The sequence below is a fragment of the Bubalus kerabau genome, chromosome 15 (assembly GCF_029407905.1).
Source record: "Bubalus kerabau isolate K-KA32 ecotype Philippines breed swamp buffalo chromosome 15, PCC_UOA_SB_1v2, whole genome shotgun sequence".
In the NCBI taxonomy this organism is placed as follows: domain Eukaryota; kingdom Metazoa; phylum Chordata; class Mammalia; order Artiodactyla; family Bovidae; genus Bubalus; species Bubalus kerabau.
Window position 1 is genome coordinate 66,340,070 of NC_073638.1, and position 18,438 is coordinate 66,358,507.

The window sequence follows — 18,438 nt, forward strand, 5'->3', positions numbered from 1 at the left end:
ACAGCAAATACTTGAGGTGAACTATATGCTTTATATCTAAGCTGTATTCCTTAGCTGGACACCGCTGCAGAGCTTAGAAACTAACAAGGGAGCTCTCTTTAGTAACTTCAGAGAGAATACCAAATACCCTCAAAACACTGTAGCTTTACTATTATACTGTCTGTTGGGTTCAGGATATAGCCATATCTTCTAGGTTGGGCATCGGGAAAGATGTGGTCTTGATACTTGAGAAACTAAACCCTCTTAAATGGCAAGCCAGACAGATCAACCTGAAAATAAAGTGTACGCTCAGGCTCCAGGGGGGAGCTTCCCTTGATATTGTTTCATGTCTGTGGCATAGTTTTCCATCTCAGCTCACTTTTCTTCTTGGCACCTATGCACTTAATTGAGCTGAATGCCCACTTCCTTCTATTGGGGTATGATAACTGCCAGTTTTTCATACTAATTGAGAACGTAGTTCATGATTTTACCTGATTTTATTAACTTGTGAAATAAAATCCAATAGTATTATCATTCTGAAAAGAGTTTTGTATTATTTGGGTATCAAAATAAAGTTTGAAAAAATTAGGATGGATTTGCAAATAACCTTTCCAAAAGACGTTGGTTCTGATTTTGTCATGATTCTTCTGTCGTGTGCGTCTCTTCTTCCAGCCCTGTCATGTTTGGGGGTGATAATATCAGGGCAGTGGTGGATGTCTGCTTCTTTTTATTTTAGGGGTGCTCCTGCAATGGTGGTTGGCTACCTATGGTTTTTCCTACTGAATGTACGCATCTTGGTTTTCTTTTCATTGGCTATGAATGGCTTGCTCATGAAATGCTCTGTATTTGATGAGAATTTCTGAGGTGTTTGATAAATATTCAGAAATACATAGCTCATCACATGGCTGTTCTAGGTAGATATTCTGCCTTTGAATCGTCAGTAGGAAAGCTCTGGCTCCTAGGGTGTTTCTTTCCCCATCGTGCTACTAACGAAGTAAAGTGGTCATCACGGCATAACTTTCAATCATCTACTCTTCAGCTCGAGCATCTACTGTAAGCACGCCTGTCGGTGTTAGAGATTCCTTGGGTTTTCAAGTGCAGAGGGTTGTTACAGACTGCATGGACGTGCAATGCGTTGATGTCTTTGGTTCTCCTCGGTGGAGGGCTGGTGTTTTCAAAGCTGTCCTTCCTCCTGCTGCAGCTTCTTTGGCTGCTTTCTCCAGGAGATCTCATGTTCTGACCTCCACGTGTTCTCTGACAGAATGCGAAGGACACTGAGATACTTAACAGTATGGCTGAGTCAAAGCTGAAGCCACTCTCCACTGTCCCTTCGTTTCTGCTCTACCATCTATACAGCCTGGTATAGATGAATGACTCTGTAGACTACAGAAGGGAGAAATGTACAAAACAAATGGTGAAGGCTCAAGAAATAACGTTCTCCTAATTACTTGAATCATCATTGTCACAGTTTCAACCACACCACGGGTTTTTACCCGCCCACAAGAGAACCAGAATTGGATCCCAAGGAACCCAGACCATTCGAATCCAGAAGCATCACTTCAGACAACCACAAGGATGACTGGTAATGGGTTACGCATACTTAAAGATTTTTTTTTCCCCCTCAAAGTCTTTGGTGCTGCAAATGTCAATCATCAGGACACAGTGGGGAAATTTAGTTAATATTTCATCACAAATTCTTAATGAACTTTCATGAGCTTGAAACTTGATTGAAACTTGAAACTTGAAGCTTGAACTTCCATTCAGCTTGAGTCATTTGTCAATTATATCATCTGGGCATAAGATATTTTACATTGCTTCATTATAAAACTGAACATATTAAAATAGTTTGCGGGGCTGCCCTTGACAAAATTCTATGGACTTTGGTTTTCTCTTGGGAGAGATTAGCGATATCATGCAAAAGTATTAAGAGTTGATGCTCCGAGGTACTACTTAGACATTGAACCATTAGATGGCACATACTTTAATGAAAAAAAAAACCAAACAGAACCATCAAAAACCGGTTGATAAAAAGTCACAATGTATATAACCATCATCATGACAGATGTGGACAGAAGTAGCACCAGTGCTTACGGAGAAAGCTGGACCCAGGAACCACACTCCTCTAGCAGTCACCATGGGTATCATGATGAAGAGGAGACCTCGCATTCTACAAGCACAAGTAAGAAGGATGGCAATCAGCAGTTCTGGTTTAGTTGAGTAGTGAAGTCACTCCAGAGAGTAGGGAAAAGACATTGGCTACATCTTCTATCTCCACACAGTAATTTCTTTTATCCCCAGAGCATAAAAAGCTGCCAAATCTGCACATGGTTTCTTAGAAATGGGAATTAAAAATACTAACTTGTCAAGTTGCCCAAAAGGCCAAAATGTTTAAAACTATCTAAGATACGGTTTTTTTGTGTTAAAGATTCCCAGAGGCTCCATTTGGGGAGTTTGTGTGTTTTTACGGAAATGTCTGAAGGAGAGTGTGTTCTTTCGGTGCTTAGCAGTGGCATGTAAAAAGAAAGGGTGACAAGTGCAAGGATCTTGGGAACTCTTTGCTTTCTGTAAAGATCTTTGAGAAATCCAGCTTCTTTTTCACATTCTGTTTCTCACCCCATTGTAGAAACACCTCCCTTGTCCTCTTGGGAGGAAAGACCGTCACTTAGATGGACTATATTTGAATTCCTTGACTGTTCTTTTTCTGTTTTTAAGCTCAGGGTAATTTGGGGAAGGCTTTGATGCTGTTATTTTTACTTATATGCAAACATCTCAGGTTTCCTAAAGCAATTTCAAGTCTTTCTACTGGCCTATGAGGATAGGACAAAAAAGAAGTAAGTATATTCTCTTCTTTTTTTGTCTCTCTCTCAGAGATGCCTATATTTGGTATAAAAGAAGCTTTAATTTAGGATAACAGCTCGTAGCATTATAGAAATTATGGTTCAACCATGGTTCTTATAGCCTTAAACACTCCAAAAGCAAAAAATGTAAGAAACAATCACTAAAAGCCAAAGGAGTTTGGGAATCCATGGTTTGAAGATGTCTTCAGACAAAAAAGAAACTTTCAGACATCAGCTAGGACTGAATAGATTAGGACTGAACATCCTGAGCATTGTGACCTTCCCTGGTGGCTTGGACAGTAAAGAATCTACTCACAATGCGGGAGACCTGGGTTTGATTCCTGAGTTGGAAAGATTCCCTGAAGAAGGAAATGGCAACCCACTCCAGTACTCGGATATTGTTTCCTGGAGAATCACCATGGACAGAGGAGCCTGGCGGGCTTCGGTCCAGGGGGTCGCAAAGAGCTGGAAGCTACTAAGCTCAGCACAGAGCATTGTACTGAATACACCCAACAGGCCTGCGTCTCATTATTGACCACAGTAGATTTGATATACACATGAGGATTATGCACTGAGTTAACAAAGAGTCTAATGAAATAAGAAACAGACACAAGAGAAATAAATAAGAAACAGAAATTTCTTCAGAATGGGATTCTGTACCAGTCCCTTTGGGTCCTAATAGTTTATCTTAGAAATTATTAAGACAGTTTGTACCTGAATGTTTGTATTATTTAAGTTTGTACTATTTAAGAGGCTGGGAATTAATGAGCCTATTGTCAAAAAGTAGTGGGGGAGGGGCATGAATACTGGAGGGTAGCTGAAAAACAGGATATAACAAAACTTAACACAGAGTGGCAGCTGCTTCAGCGATTCTTTTATGAGGACTTGCAAAACATCAAGTGATTCTGGCTGGCGATTTCTAGGCTTTATCAAAAAAACATCTACAGCTTCTAGAAGAGAGTCAATCTTTGTATTTGCAATGGAAATCCTATAGTCTGCTAACCCATATATTGAAAACAACAGAGGGTTACTGGCTATTTAAAGGATCATTCTGTTTATAAAGATAGTGGTAGAAAGAGTACAGAATAGTGTGTGCATTTTTTTCTTTTTCTTTTCTTTTCTTTTTGACTTTAAGCAGTTTATATTTGGGTTAAATTTTCTTTTTTTCTTTTTTTGGTAATTACATCCAGTGTTGTTTCTATCTTCATTATTTGTCAGGAGGTAGTTTTTTAATCAGGGGAGGTAAAACCTAAGATTTTTATTTTTTTCCTCTCCCTCTGGATAACCTGTTAACTTCAGGAATGTTTTGGCCAATGCAAGGGTAAAATGAGGGCAGTAAGTTTTATTTTTTTAAATGTCTTTTCTGTTGTCAAGTCACACACATTATTTTCTAAAATAATGAAATGAACTAGTTTTACAAGTTGCAAACTGTACTTCAGCCTGGCAAGTTTATACAGTCTCTTTTTCTTTTTTTTATTGAGGTATAGTTGATGTACAGTATTTAACACTCTCATTTTCTTGATGAACAGAACTTCAGTGTTAGTCACAATGGATGAAAATGTCAATGACTTTCTGATTCTTCCCAAAGGCACCCTGGTACAATTTTATTTCATTCATTTTGTCCTTTTTAAAACTAGACAATTACAACATTGAGTGCTTGAAATTTTAAGCCTGTCACACACTCTTAAAAAGACAAACACTGGTTAGAAAGGTTTTAGATAATGTCAAACATTGGCTAGAAGAGTTTTCTTCCACTGAATTAAATTTGTTAAAACGTGATTTTGACAAGTTTAGAGGCTCCATAGACATAACCTCGTAACATGTCAGTGGAATAACATCTCAATCATTCCCAGCATCTTTCATGCTGGGCAAATGCGCTGCCGGTACATTTCCCAGTGCGTGCGATGTGAGTCATGTGACCACTATTTGAGAAGGCTTCCTACTAGGCTGATCTCATCATAGATTGTTATATAATATACTCCTCCCCCTCAAATCACTGAAGACAAGAGGTTAGTTTTTTGAATGAACAGTTCTTTCAGGCAGGGTATGTGAGGCCATCAACTCTAGTAAAATGAGAATAATACTAGGAATTCATAGACTGTGATCTAGTTATAACTTTGTGCCCATCTGGCTATGTGATTTTGAGCAAATCACAACTTCTCTGGGCCCCAGTTGTCTCACCTGAAAGACTAAAGGATTTAGACTAAAGTCTAAAGACTAAAGGCCATCTGATTTCTGATATCCCTTTCAGAGTTACCAGTGGTCTCTCTCTTTCTTGCTGTCCCTTTCTGCCTCCTGTCCCACCTGTATATGTGTTGATGGATATGTATAGGTAGAAAGCTATGTGTTGGTAAGGAAAGTAATTGAACAATAACAGCTCACCATGGACATTCTTCTCACAGCCCAGGCACCCACTACTAATACAGCAGAAGAAACAGCTACCCAGAAAGAGCAGTGGTTTGAGAGTGGAAGGCCTGGGGAATTTCCCCACACACCAAAAGAAGACTCTCATTCAACAGCAGGGACAACTGGTAATGCATGGTTTCACAGGCAGACATGGGTGAAAATTTCCTCGGGTGTTAAATGCCGGGCATTAAAGACAGTGAACAAGAAAAATTGGAAATAATTGTCACAAGATGTTACAGTCTCTTAATCAATGACCATGCAGTCACATGGTCACAGAGCCAGCCCTTAACTGCTCATAATAAATCCCCTGAACAGAAATGGATACAGACACAGAAAGGAGACACAGAGAATATGTCCTTGTGCGTGTCACTTTCGGATCTAATGTCGGCATCCCCTGGGGAGACTGTAGAAGAGACTCTGATCGTATACAATACTACCTTTTCTTTTGTAAGGGAATCTTCTCCATGATGTGGGTCCAGGCTTTACAACACAGTTCTGTAAAATACTGGGCTTGTTAGAAGGCTTTTGGTCAGAAAACCCTCAGTAGTTGAAGAAATGGAGCCAGACATTTTGAGACAAACGCCTGTCTGGTGTCATTTGGCCTTTTGTCATGTCTATTTGGAGATTTCTCCTCGAATATACAATAGTTTCTTCTTAAATTAAAAAAAAAAAAAAAAAACCCGCCTCTATACTTGAACTGTGGAACTGGGGAGATTGGAGTCAAATCTTGTCATCTCTTGTCATTTCTAAGTGTTGCCTGATAACTTCACTCTGCCAGCTCCTATGCATGCGTGATGGAAGCCTTGAAATGCATGCTATCTTGTAAAAGAATGTGAATTCCATATCCTTACTTGATAGCAGTGGGAAATATTCCTGTGTTTCCATTTGCAAAATAGGATATGATGCATGATTTTCTTCTGGTGTGTGGCAGCTTCTGGATGCGTAGCTGCCAGAGGATGAATTCAGTGACTGGCTGTATGATGTGGCTGTTGCCAAGGGTCACGATTGTCATCTTTTCTACCTCTGCGTCTTCATTGGCTCAGAATGAAGCCAAAGCACGTGCTGCATTCTTATGTCACTGGTGCCATAATCTTACTGTTGGGTGGTACTGCTTCTAATGGAGTCCATTCATGCTTTTGAGATGAATGGCATTGACTCTCCTGTCTGTCTTGGGGGTGGGGACGCTGTTACCTGACTCCTTCCCTGCATCTCTACCGGCCTCACGTGCGTTTCACCGGGATGTCGTTGTCTAGGCATGATCTCGTGTGTTTGGACTCCTGCAGTTCCTCCTTCCAGGGATGGTGGCAATGTGGTGTGGGTGAAAAACTATTTCTCCTCCATCTTTACTATAACTTCTCATCTACCCACTAGAGAAGTTATTATGCTTTTGCATCCTCTAGTTCACATGCTGATTGCCAGGGAAAATGAGCATGAATGAAACTGTACCTGCTAAAACTTTCTGCATTTATGCAACTTCCCGGCCCTCTAGACCCAGAAGACGGTTTCGTTGTCTTGAGTAGAGAATATAGTCTTAAAAAAAAAAAATCAGTGTATCCCTGGCTAGATGTCAACTAACACTTTGATAATTGCTTAAACTGCATAGTCACAACAGCCTCAACGCACGTCAGCCATCCACATCAAAGAGTGACAACGCAGAGCCAAGAGGACAGTTCCTGGACTTATGTCTTCGACCCAGTCTCGCATCCAATGGGGCGAGATCATCAAACAAAAAGAAGGATGGGTAATAATCTCTGAGCTCTTTTATATATTATGTTTTAGAAAGCCGCCAAATGGCTGTTTTCCTAGAAGTATCCCTTTGGCTTTAGACCAGTCTGCTTTCCAGAAGAACTTTGTTTCTTCCAAAATCAGTTTTCTTAGTAAGACTGATATGCATATACATCTGAATCTGAAGTCCTGGGCAAGAGCGGAGAATTTGGCAGGAGAGTAAAGAAGGATTAGTCCTAAAATGATGGGAATGGAAGTCATTTTCTCTGAAGAGTAGTCTCAAGATTTCTTTTCCATGTACTTCCAAGTGCAGGGTTTTAAAAAGAATGAAGTGATAGATCCAGTGACTATTTCCATTATAGACCCACGATAAAACTTATCTTTGGTAGAGAAGTGTTAGAGGTCAAAAATTCTAAACAAGTAACTAAAAGACTCCAGAAAATTATGTGAATTACTCCTGGAAATTCAGAAATAAAATACACTACTCAGTGACTTAGGATTTGCACCACCCTTCTCCTCCTTCAGTCGCTCAGTCATGTCCAACTCTTTATGACCCCGTGGACTGTAGCCCACCAGGCTCCTCCATCCATGGGATTCCCCAAGCAAGAATACTGGAGTGGGTTGCCATTTCCTTCTCCGGGGATCTTCCCAACCCAGGGATTGAACCCGGGTCTCCCGCATTGTGGGCATATACTTTAACCTCTGAGCCACCAGGGAAGCCCTCCATAAATGTTTGTGAATTTAAAGCATGGACAGCTTTTATACAGGATAGAATCATTGTTTTCTTAATTAGCATTCTTATTTACCTATTGGAGAAGGAAATGGCAACCCACTCCAGTATTCTTGCCTGGAAAATCCCTTGGGCAGAGGAACCTGGTGGGCTACAGTCCATGGGGGTCGTGGTGAGTCGGACACAACTTAGTGAGTAAACAGCAATTTACCTATATGCAATTCAAAACAGAATTAAACAAGAGAGAGTGAGAAAAAGACTAGCTGGAGCTCGACAACAGTGGAAGATTATTATTGTATTTTACACAATTTTAAATTTAAAAGAAATGTTTCCTTTATCAGAATCAGGTGACAACTTTCCTGAGATAATCTGTAAGAATTGGTAGCAAGTGGTGCCCCTCTTTTCCCAGTGTTTGCCAAGGAGAAGAATCCATGTTCTGTTCTAAATCCATGGATAGAATTATGCAATTTTATTAATTTTTTAAAATTTAACAAGATGTCTTGTTCACAGACATGGAACATTCCACAAAGGGAGATCAACCAAGAGAACAAATATGGTGATAATGAATTTTCAGTCATAGTTTGAAATATTTTTTTTGGATCCAAACTCCCAAGGGTATGCACTGCACAGGACTTATTGAAGCAAGTTCTCAGAATGCAACATAATGTCTCTCAGTATTGAGTTAAGCAAAGTTATCTCCAAAATGAATCCAGTAGTTTCTGTGGTCTCATTTCTCCAGAACATCGTAACTATGTTGTACCCAAATATTAGTGATCATATATCCCTTAAAGTATAACTGTATTAAATATCTGCTAATGTAATTGTGCTTTATGTTCAGTGCATTATGGAGACACACAGTGTGAAGTTTATTCATGGTCCATGTTCTTAAGGTAGAGCTTCCCAGGTGGTGCTAGTGGCAAAGAGCCCACCTGCCCATGCGAGAGATATAAGAGACGTGAGTTTGATCCCTGGGTCAGAAAGATCCTCTGGAGGAGGAAGTGGCAACCCACTTTGTATTCTTGCCTTGAGAATCCCATGGACAGAAGAGTCTGGTAGGCTACAGTCCATAGGGTTGCAAAGAATCAGACATGACTGAAGCGACTTAGCAGTCACATGCATGCTCTTAAGGAACTTAAAAGTTAGCTAGGAAAACAGCTTCAAAATAGATCTAATAGTATGAGAGAGTAAGTAATAGATGTCAAATGAACATTGCTAGCAATAAACACAAAAGAAATTCTGAGGATCCCTTGGAGAACCTCAGAGAAAGGTAGATTGGATCTGGTTTTTGAAAAATGGAAAAAAAAAAATCTGGTTAGTCAGAGAAAGGAAGTAGGGGAATTTTTTTTTTTTTTAGGAAAAAAACACATGTAAGGAGAGGTTTAAAGGAAAGAAAGCCAAGGAAATGAATTTGACAGAGTGAGTGGATCCATATGTCACAAAGAAAGATGAGTGTGAATAGTGAGGTTGGGGCCATTCTGTTGTGCGGCTGAAGTGCCACGTGTAGACCCAAACACGGATTTTATGCACACGGTGGCTGGAGGCTCTGATGATACCCCTTGTGGAAAACCAAGCCAGTAAAAGAGCTTCACAGTCAATATTGTCTTCATGTTGATGAACAGAAAGGGTTTTCATCAAATTGATGATGTCAAGAACGTTATAATTGAGTTCAACCATAGAATGGTGTCACACCTCTTAAAGGATTCTACTTATAAAAGGAAAGATGAACAAGAGTGTCTAGAACCATCAGCAGGCTGTGCATTTTCTGGGAGAATATCCATTTGGGGTTTTTATTTGGATTAGCCAGACTTTCCTCTTTTTTAGCGATTACTACTACTACTATTATTTTAGAATAATAGAGTCAGCCACATTTTGTAATATGAAGACCCTGATGTGCAGTGGAAAGGCTACAGTGTAGATGTGGGTCCCTAATATTCCAGTGTTCCCCTCTGGAGCCATTTGGAACAGATTAAATCTCCCCAGAGGCAGCAGAGTGGGTGGACTTTGAATCCAAGAATCGGCCATAGTGATGGTGTTTATGGCTTGTGTGGCCTCTGTTTCACTCGGGACTTGTTATTTCAGCAGAATTGATTTGTGATAGTTATTAGAAACAGCTTCTATAAATATTTCAGTGAAATTTCTATGTAGTTCAACATTATACATGTTACATTCCAAAGACATCTCCTACGTATGTGTATGGGAAGAAGGATTCATTGATATCCAATGCTGCTTATTCTTTGCCCTAGAAATCCCCATGGCTTCCATCTAGATAGTATGGGATGATGATTTGATTTGTACTTTGAGTTCATGAAGCAAAAGAGGAGAAAATGAGGGAAGAGGACTGTAACAACATTTTTTTTTTTTTGCCAAGTCAAAAGGGCGTGACAAAATTGTGCCTGAACCAGTGCACTTTGTCTTTTATCCACGTGTCAGATCGCTGGCTTACCCCGTGTCTCAGCAGTACACAATGCACCTGCTGATTTAGTACACACAAGAGAGGCAGGTTCGATCCCTGAGTCAGGACGATCCCCTGGAGGAGGGCATGGCAACCCACTCCAGTATTCTTTCCTGGAGAATTCCATGGACTGAGGAGCCTGGTAGGCTGCAGTCCTTGGGGTCTCACAAGACTGAAGCAACTGAGCATGCTGCATGCATAGCTCATTTGTATAGAACAGGACAAGTCACACATGGGTTATATGTCTGTCTCTCTGCAAGGCTTAGGAGGCCCATCATGTACTCATTTAGCATTCTTCCAGACTCAGCAAAAAACAACAAAGATTGTAGCTTTCATACCACTCAGCCTTTAAATGAAAGCCAGTTACTTCTTGGGAGGCCCTTTTGGAGAAATGATCATTTATTTCAGTTCTGGAGACATGAATTAGTATGTGCTTTCTTTCCTCTCATGCAGGTTTGAATGTAAGCATTATTTATCTCTAGACCAGAAATGACCTTCAGATAGCAGTTAGGAAATCAAGCAATAACACTGATTTAATTCCTTCATATACAGACACCAGCCCTAGTACAACGCTTCAGCCTTCTGCAGATCCAAACACGAGTTCGGTGGCAGACTTGGACAGGACAGGACCTCTCTCAGTGACAACTCGTAAGGATAAAGATACTCAGCCTCTTGACCTGTATTCTTGCTTCAGCTCTTGCTCTCCTTGGCCCTGATACAGGGCTTGGTGGTGGTATAGCTCATTCAGTGCTGAGTGGTTCAGCTCAACTCAGAATATCAAATCTGTCCTCCTTGTCTTTATTTTCTGGGTGGTTCTTTAAATCTGATTATACCTTCATTTGTGGTGGTTTCCTCTTTATGTTAAAAAGGAAAAGGATGTGGGACTCCATTCCACTTGATTTTTCTGCTCTGAGTAGTTATGTTAGTGAAATTCAAGACCACAGCTAGGGTAGTGGTATCTCTCTGTTTTAACTGACCAGTTCCTTGTTTGTCCCATCTTTCAATCCAGGCAGAAGAAGGGTAGCATTTTTCAGTGGTTGTAAAAAGATGGTTTGGAGCTAGATAATCTCAGAGAGTAGGGGAATAGCATTAGCCTGTAGAGGAGGATGAAGACAATTTTTTGACAATTGACATTGTCAAAATGTGGCAGGGCCCTGGGAATAAAAGAAGAACATTTGCTCATATCTCTTCCTATCACTAAAACATCTGGCAGAAACTATGCTAAACTTCTAGTGGCCTTAACATCCACCGTAGGTGCAGGGCTATCCCAGAGGTCAACATAAAGTCATTCATAATTTCTTTGCAGAGTATTAAAGAAATCCAGAATTACGAGGGCCTCATTTCACTGCTTGCTAGACATACTGGGCAGAGTCTTTTCATGTGAGCCCTTTCAAGCAAAGGGAAAAAAATCAACAAGCATGTGTTCATTGCCAAGAATGTAAATAACCCAGCAACCAGGCTTCAAAGGAGATGCAAATAAGCCTAAAACTGGTCCCTGCCAATGAAGGGTCTTATAGTCCTCCTTTATGCCCCTGTTGACTTGTTCTGTTGTGGGGTTTGGGATTTGTTGGCTGTCTTTCTCCTGGTTGTAATATTTACTGGGTAGTGGACATGGTTTAGTGGTATGCTTTATGGTGTGCTTGCACCTGTAACTCAGAGGTCAGTCCTTTTCTTAGAAGAACACAAAATAAATTAACTCAGAACAATGAAAACCATTTCAGATATGGGCAATGGTTCAACCAGAAATTGATATGTATCAGTGAGGGCCCTGTATTTGCCCAGACAAGCGTTTCCTGGCCTTTCAGTGCATTGATGAGAATCCTCATCCACAAATGAGATCAAAAAGCTAATCATGGAGTGCAATAGTGACTTAAGTGTTTCCTTGTGTAAATTTGATCTGAGTTCCTTGAGCAGGTTATTCTAGATGGACTTCTTCCTCTTTTGTGGTTTCAGGTACACTATCTGCTCTGCTGGAGTTTACTTTCCCTGTAGTCACACTTCTTGACACACAGTGACATTGCTCTTGGTGGCTGATAGGAGTACTGGGGATCAAGCGTTCCTTTGTCTCTGTGTTTTCTGGTTTTCCCTGAGTGACAGGAAGCAATGCTATAATTGGGCCAGGATGATCCAGGGTGGACAAGGTTTTGGCTTAGATTTCATCTTGGCACTTCACCTTGTTTATTATACAGAAAAAAGAAAACCAGCTAAGGGGCAAAGCAGAATTCTGTTGTGCATTTCTTTCAGTCAGAGGAGAATGGCATGCAAACACCTTGGTGTTCCTATGTACCTACCCATCTGACTGTATCAGATCCTCCCTGTCAGCAGATAATGGAGGATTTGTCTCATGGCCCCCAATTAATACTGGACTCATCCCTCATTGAAACAGAGCAGAGTGATACTCACAGCTTCTCTCCATCGCATGGCGGCTTAGAAGAAGACCAAGGCCACTCAACGACTGCTGCTCCAACATCTATCAGTAAGAACTGTAAAGCCCACATGGCTTCAGCTATTGAGAAAAATCAATAAACCATGGGTGCTTTTGCAGTGTCTTTGGTGGAGGTACATCAGTTGGCTGTTGTCATGCTGTTACTCCTGATCAGAAGGTGTGGCTGGTGATGGTTCTCTGACTTTTCTGCTTTGTAGATCTCTTAGAAGCCATTGTCTATTAAATGCAAACTATATTTTCTTAATCTTCAAGTCTGGGTTTCTTAAACCCTAGAGTTAGTGACTTTGTTTAAGAGTAACAGATTGCTGGTGTGTGATTGGGTGGAAAAATCTGAATTATAGCACTCTCTATTTTCCTTGCATTAATAATATTATTTTGCCATTTATCCTCTGGACCACAAACCCCTGGTGCAGGTGACCAAGAAGCAGTTCAAGGAAAGGAAAGAATAATCAAAGCCTCACATCTTTGAAACTTTGCATTTGCTATCCCAACTGCACAGCCTCATTTTACCTTTCAATTCAGTAACATGTTTTTTCCTCTTCATCAGCGGTGGGTTCAATTGAGTAAGAACTCAAGATTATGTAGTACCCGAGTTTCGAGGTAACAGTTCTAGAGGCATAAACTGTATTTGAATAAGCCAGGCAGATGTTGCAATGAATGTCTCTTCTAGATATTAGGACTGCCACTCTCTTCCACGGAATGATGTCCAGATGGTATTGACTGCAAAATGTTGATTCTGTTCAAAAGGGTGACAGACTACACCATCTTTTGCTCCATGTTCACAAATAACAAGTGAAAAGTTTTTGCAGCATTTGCACATGCTGAAGACAAGCATGTTTCGGGTGGTGATCTTACCAATGTGGGTTTACCGTTGATTCCACCTCCACACAGATAGGAACGATGGCAGAAGAGGTGGAAATCTTCCTGAAGATGCAACTGCTTCAGTGGAAGGTTACACTCATTCTCCAGACACAAATGAATACACAACCCTCACCCCAGTGACCCCTACTAAGACTGGGTCCCCTGGAGTTACTGAAGTTACTATTGTTGGAGATTCCACCTCTAAGGCTGATCTTACTTTACCAGGTAATTTGGCCATTTGATATCTGGTTTGCTTTCTCTATAGGAAGAAACAACATATGCTTTCATGTAGTAAAGAACGTCTTCTCTGTGTAGACTGTAATTAGATTGATTTGTGTCGTGGGAATGGCTTTCATCACAGGTCATCATTCTAATGCAGTAGATTTACTTTAGATGAATAATGCTTTTATTTACATGTGTAATTTCCATTTATTTTTTGTGACTTGGTTGTTATGGTAGAATTTCTTTCTTTGTCTTATTCCTGACCTTCTGATATATTTAATTGAGCCATATGAAATCGACATTTTTGTAAGTAAAAGTAGTCAAGTGTCAGTTTCATTTGATTCAGCTATTATATGCTGCTTATGTAAGGTTTTATCCAACTTGTGAATAATTTCCCTATACTAATATCTTTGCTCTGAAATTATTCTTTAATTGGTGATAGATTGGTGAATTTTATTTTTGGTGAAGGGCTTATGGATGGATACCTCTTCTAATTATGGTGTACACTTTAAATTTCATGATTTAATCTACATTATGACTAGCTACCCTTTCTCAGACAGAGAGGCCTGGCGTGCTGCGGTTCATGGGGTCCCAAAGAGTCGGACATGACTGAGCTACTGAATTGAACTGAACTGACCCTTTCTCTTGTAAGAGCAAAGAGTTGATCGAAAATGACTTATTCAATTAAGTTACACATGGACCTAGGCATCCTTCCCACTTCTACTTTTGTTTCTCTGTTTGCATTAAGAAACTAATATTGAAGAAAAGGGAACTGCAAAATACTTACCCTGGCTAAGAAACTAAAATTGAACTCTCTCTTCCTGGTGCCAGATATTTAAGTGTTCTTACTATTTAACCATTAAGGAATATTAAAGATCCATTATTTTAAACATATACATACATATATATATATGTAGTAGCACATGTCTTTTCCTACCCCATGCCCCCTCAAATGAACAATAAATCTCATGGGAACTCAATATATAAAGCAGATGACAGGTGTGATGCCATGACTGTTGTGGGACAGAATGCCATGTGCCTGGCCTGTATCTTAGAGCCCACATGCTTGGGCTGCCCATCTCAGGGCTTCAAGGTAAACAGTTTTAAAAAATCCTGACCTCAACAGTATTGGCAGGACAAAGCCCCTTTACACCTGCTGGTTCTTTATTCGGCATGGTTCTGCCCTCAGTTATTAAAAATTCCAAGTAGCCGTGTCAATATTCTTCTGGAGAAATGAATTTTAGAGCACTGCCTGGTTTCTCTTGGCAAAATAGGGCCCTTTATGCAGCTGAGTGAATTTAAATGGCAATTTTAACAGTTACAGTGGCCTCAAAGGATTACATAGCCTATTTGTTAGTAAATAAAATGCTTTCTACAAAATCGATAGTTACATACCCTGATTCCTTCTGCATTCTGCAGTGGTGCAGACAGATTTTCCATAGTTCTCCATGGATTAAACAATCTATCATCCTTGATTTTCTTCCAGAACACTCAGATAAGGCTAATTTCTTCCCATATATTTCTTTCTCCATCTTTTGAAAACGTCCTTGATTGTGGTGGCTGTGGTCTTGGTGGTGATGGTCAAGGTGAAAGAGACGGTGACGGAGGTGGTGGTGACGGTGGTATTGGGCGCTTTGGTGTCAGCATTTCAGCAAACGCTGTTTTCAGTTTTTCTAACCATCAGCCAAGGAACAACACAGTCTATCTCCTCCATACAATTGTGTAAGAGATTACGGATCGCCTATCTCCACTTTCTCTAAATAAGGACATTGTGAAGATCAGATTACTGTGTATTCCTTAGAGGAATCTTTCATAATGGGTGACCATAGCCATTTTATGAACCTGTTTCGTTTTGCTTCAAGATTCCATTATAATTTTAGGAAATGTGCGGGCAGGAGGGGGAGGAACCAGAGTCTCCATATTCTGAACCCGAGATTTGACCTGTGGATCCAAATTTTAGCAATTCATGAACTTGTTTCGATGTAAAGCCTTCTGGTGATGGATGTTTGAGAAGATGGGGTTATATTAACTCTTGGTATTGAAAATACAGATTTGTTTTTGGAAAATATGATTTGAAATATATTCTAATAACCAGGTAGCCACCTTAGACACATGTTAGTTATCTCCCCATTTCTTTTTCACTTATTTTCAGACTTTATTTTCTCTAAATTGAATTGAATTTTCTTTCTGAATCCTTACTGATTCAACCCCAAGATACTTTATTGAACAAACAAAACATTTCTCAATTTCCTGCCTCAGAGAAATCTCTTTAAATGTCCCATGCCCTAAGCCACAGAGTACATGCATTCCCTATGATCACATCTATCATAATTCAAAGCATATAATCGTTATGTCAAAGACACATCAAATCCCAATCTCAGACTTGCCAAGACATCATAGTATTTTTGGTAGAGTTACAATTTGGGGGTTTCTACTGAAGCCACACTTCCTATGGTCATCCTTACTGGTCTGTGCTGTCCCAGTTTTTAAAATTTTGATTGACGCTCTAACCCACGCATCAGTAAAGGAAGCAATGAACAATAATTCATATCATGGACCCATTCGGAACTCCTTTGTCATTATTTTTGGTTACCTTTAAAAGACTTTGCGATGGGATGTATGAAAATATACAGGTGAGGAAGCCCAGATGTAACGTAACTGAGCATATGGAATTGAACTTCCCTCTATTGCTCCTTACAGGAGACTACGGCGCGTCCCGCGACCCCAGTGGAAGGTCCTATACAACTCACGCATCTGAATCAGCTGGTGAGTTTGAGCTGCTTTGTCATTTACTGTTACCATCATGGAACCTGCTAATTATTAATGATGCATGAGTCAGTGTCTCCCCAAAAGTGGTTTTTATACATTCTTTGCATGCATCACAATCACGGGGAGAACTTATTAAACTACACTGCTGGGCCCCATCCTTAAATGTTTCTGCTTCAGGAGGAGTGGAAAGAAGCCTGAGCATTTGTATTTCTAGTAATTTCTCTGATGATGATGATTCTGCTCAGACACGGACTCCACTTTGAGGATGACTGCTTTCGAGAAAGTTCTTCCATCTGAAAAAATCAGGAAGAATTCAAGCAGGTGCTCAGATTAATACTGCATTTTACCAGGGTGATTAAGAACATAGATTTTGGAGAAAGAATGGCCTGGGTTTGATTCCAGCTCCTTCACATGCCAATGAGGGACCTTGTTAAAAGGATCTGAGATTTGATTTCCTAACCAAATAAATTGGGAAGATAATAATTGTCACAGGGCATTGTTTTAAAGGGGCATTCCCAGTGGCTCAGTGGGTAAAGAATCTGCCTGCAATGCAGGAGACACAGGAGACTCAGGTTTGATCCCTGGATCAAGAAGATCCCCTGGAGGAGGAAATGGCAATCCACTCCAGTATTTTTGCCAAGAAAATCCCATGGATACAGTCCATGGGGTCACAAAGAGTCGGAAGTGACTGAGCACGCACACCCATGCACACATTGTTTTAAAGACTAAATGATGTATACTTGTAAAGTCTTTAGCATAATTCCCCTGCCCACCGCACAGGGCATAGTAACTAGCCTTTCCTGAGAATTTACTGTGTGCTGGTGGCATCGTTCTGAACACTATACACGTGTTAGGCTGGACCATCTGAAACTGCCATTTCTGTAGACCAACAGTCAGGTATCGGTGATTCCCTATATTTCATCTTTTATATTCTCATTTAATTATGTCAGTAATTGTATTATCCTAGTATTACAAATGAGGAAACTAAGGCTTAGAGAGGCTAAGCAACTTGGCTGAGTTGACTTGGTAGAGTAGAATGGTGAAGCCAGGTTTTAAGCCCAGGGATCTTGTGTTGCCTCTCAGAAGCATGATCTGGAGAAATACCCTGTAGTGACCATCATTACTGCCATAATTACTGTAATGATCACGCCTCTAGAAAAATCACTCCAGGCAGCAAAAGTCTGCCATGAGGCAGGTTGACTTGTGATCACTAATGTTGCTCCTGAAAGGTTCTGCCGTGCTGTCTCACTGTGGTCTCCCTGATTATTGCCAGCCCAGGTGACCCCATGTCAGCCAAGTAACCCCATATGAACTGTTGTCCTTCCCTTCCTTCCCAGCTGGGAGTAGGGTTGACTCTAAGCTTGAAGGCTCACACACTTAAAGCAAATATTGAAATGGATATTTACATAGTGGCTTCAGTAATAACCTATCCTGTAAGAGCACAGGGATGTAGGGGCCCAGTAGAAATGCTTCTAAAATAAAGACAGAAGTCCCAGGCTTTCTGGGGGCCTTGGGTGGGGCATTTAACCTTTTCCAGTTTCAATTTGTTAGTAAAAAAGGAGATCAGGACACAGGCCTCTGTTACCTCCTAGAGCTCTTGTGAAGAGCATGCTGTATTAAAAATATGAAAGTGTTTTGAAAATTATATGGAGGTATTACTATAAGGAGGTGCTCTTTAGTTTTGGGGTTTTTTTGGGGGGATGCTGTTTAAAATCAAGTGATTTCAGCCACTCCAAGCATGGTCCCTGGACCAGTGGCAGGGACATCACCTAAGAGCTGGCTGGAAATGCGGACTCCCCAGACCACTGAATCAAGAACTGCATTTTATCCAGGCCTACCCCGCCCTGCCCTCACTATGCAGTTTGTATGTACTTTCAAGTTTGAGAAGCACTGTTTAGACTTTTTCCTCACAGTGCGAGCCATCTGTGCACGTGTCTCAGATTGGATCTCACCTCCCAACTGCATTGTCAAGCATCCCTCTTTGCACTACTTACTTCCCCAACCAGCCCTA

At 40.6% G+C, this 18,438-nt stretch overlaps 1 protein-coding gene across 4 annotated transcripts in view; it reads left to right on the top strand.

Moving 5' to 3' along the window:
* CD44 (CD44 molecule (IN blood group)) overlaps window positions 1-18,438 on the top strand; it is an 88,664-nt gene that overhangs the window by 56,328 nt on the left and 13,898 nt on the right. The window contains exons 7-14 of one of the 4 annotated variants that reach the window (XM_055549311.1): window positions 1,448-1,561; window positions 2,042-2,158; window positions 5,219-5,347; window positions 6,826-6,963; window positions 10,682-10,777; window positions 12,516-12,605; window positions 13,467-13,661; window positions 16,359-16,424. In XM_055549311.1, coding sequence (XP_055405286.1) covers window positions 1,448-1,561; window positions 2,042-2,158; window positions 5,219-5,347; window positions 6,826-6,963; window positions 10,682-10,777; window positions 12,516-12,605; window positions 13,467-13,661; window positions 16,359-16,424 — 945 coding nt within the window. The remainder of the gene's footprint in view (window positions 1-1,447; window positions 1,562-2,041; window positions 2,159-5,218; window positions 5,348-6,825; window positions 6,964-10,681; window positions 10,778-12,515; window positions 12,606-13,466; window positions 13,662-16,358; window positions 16,425-18,438) is intronic. The other 3 variants (XM_055549308.1, XM_055549309.1, XM_055549310.1) reach the window with 3 other exon arrangements.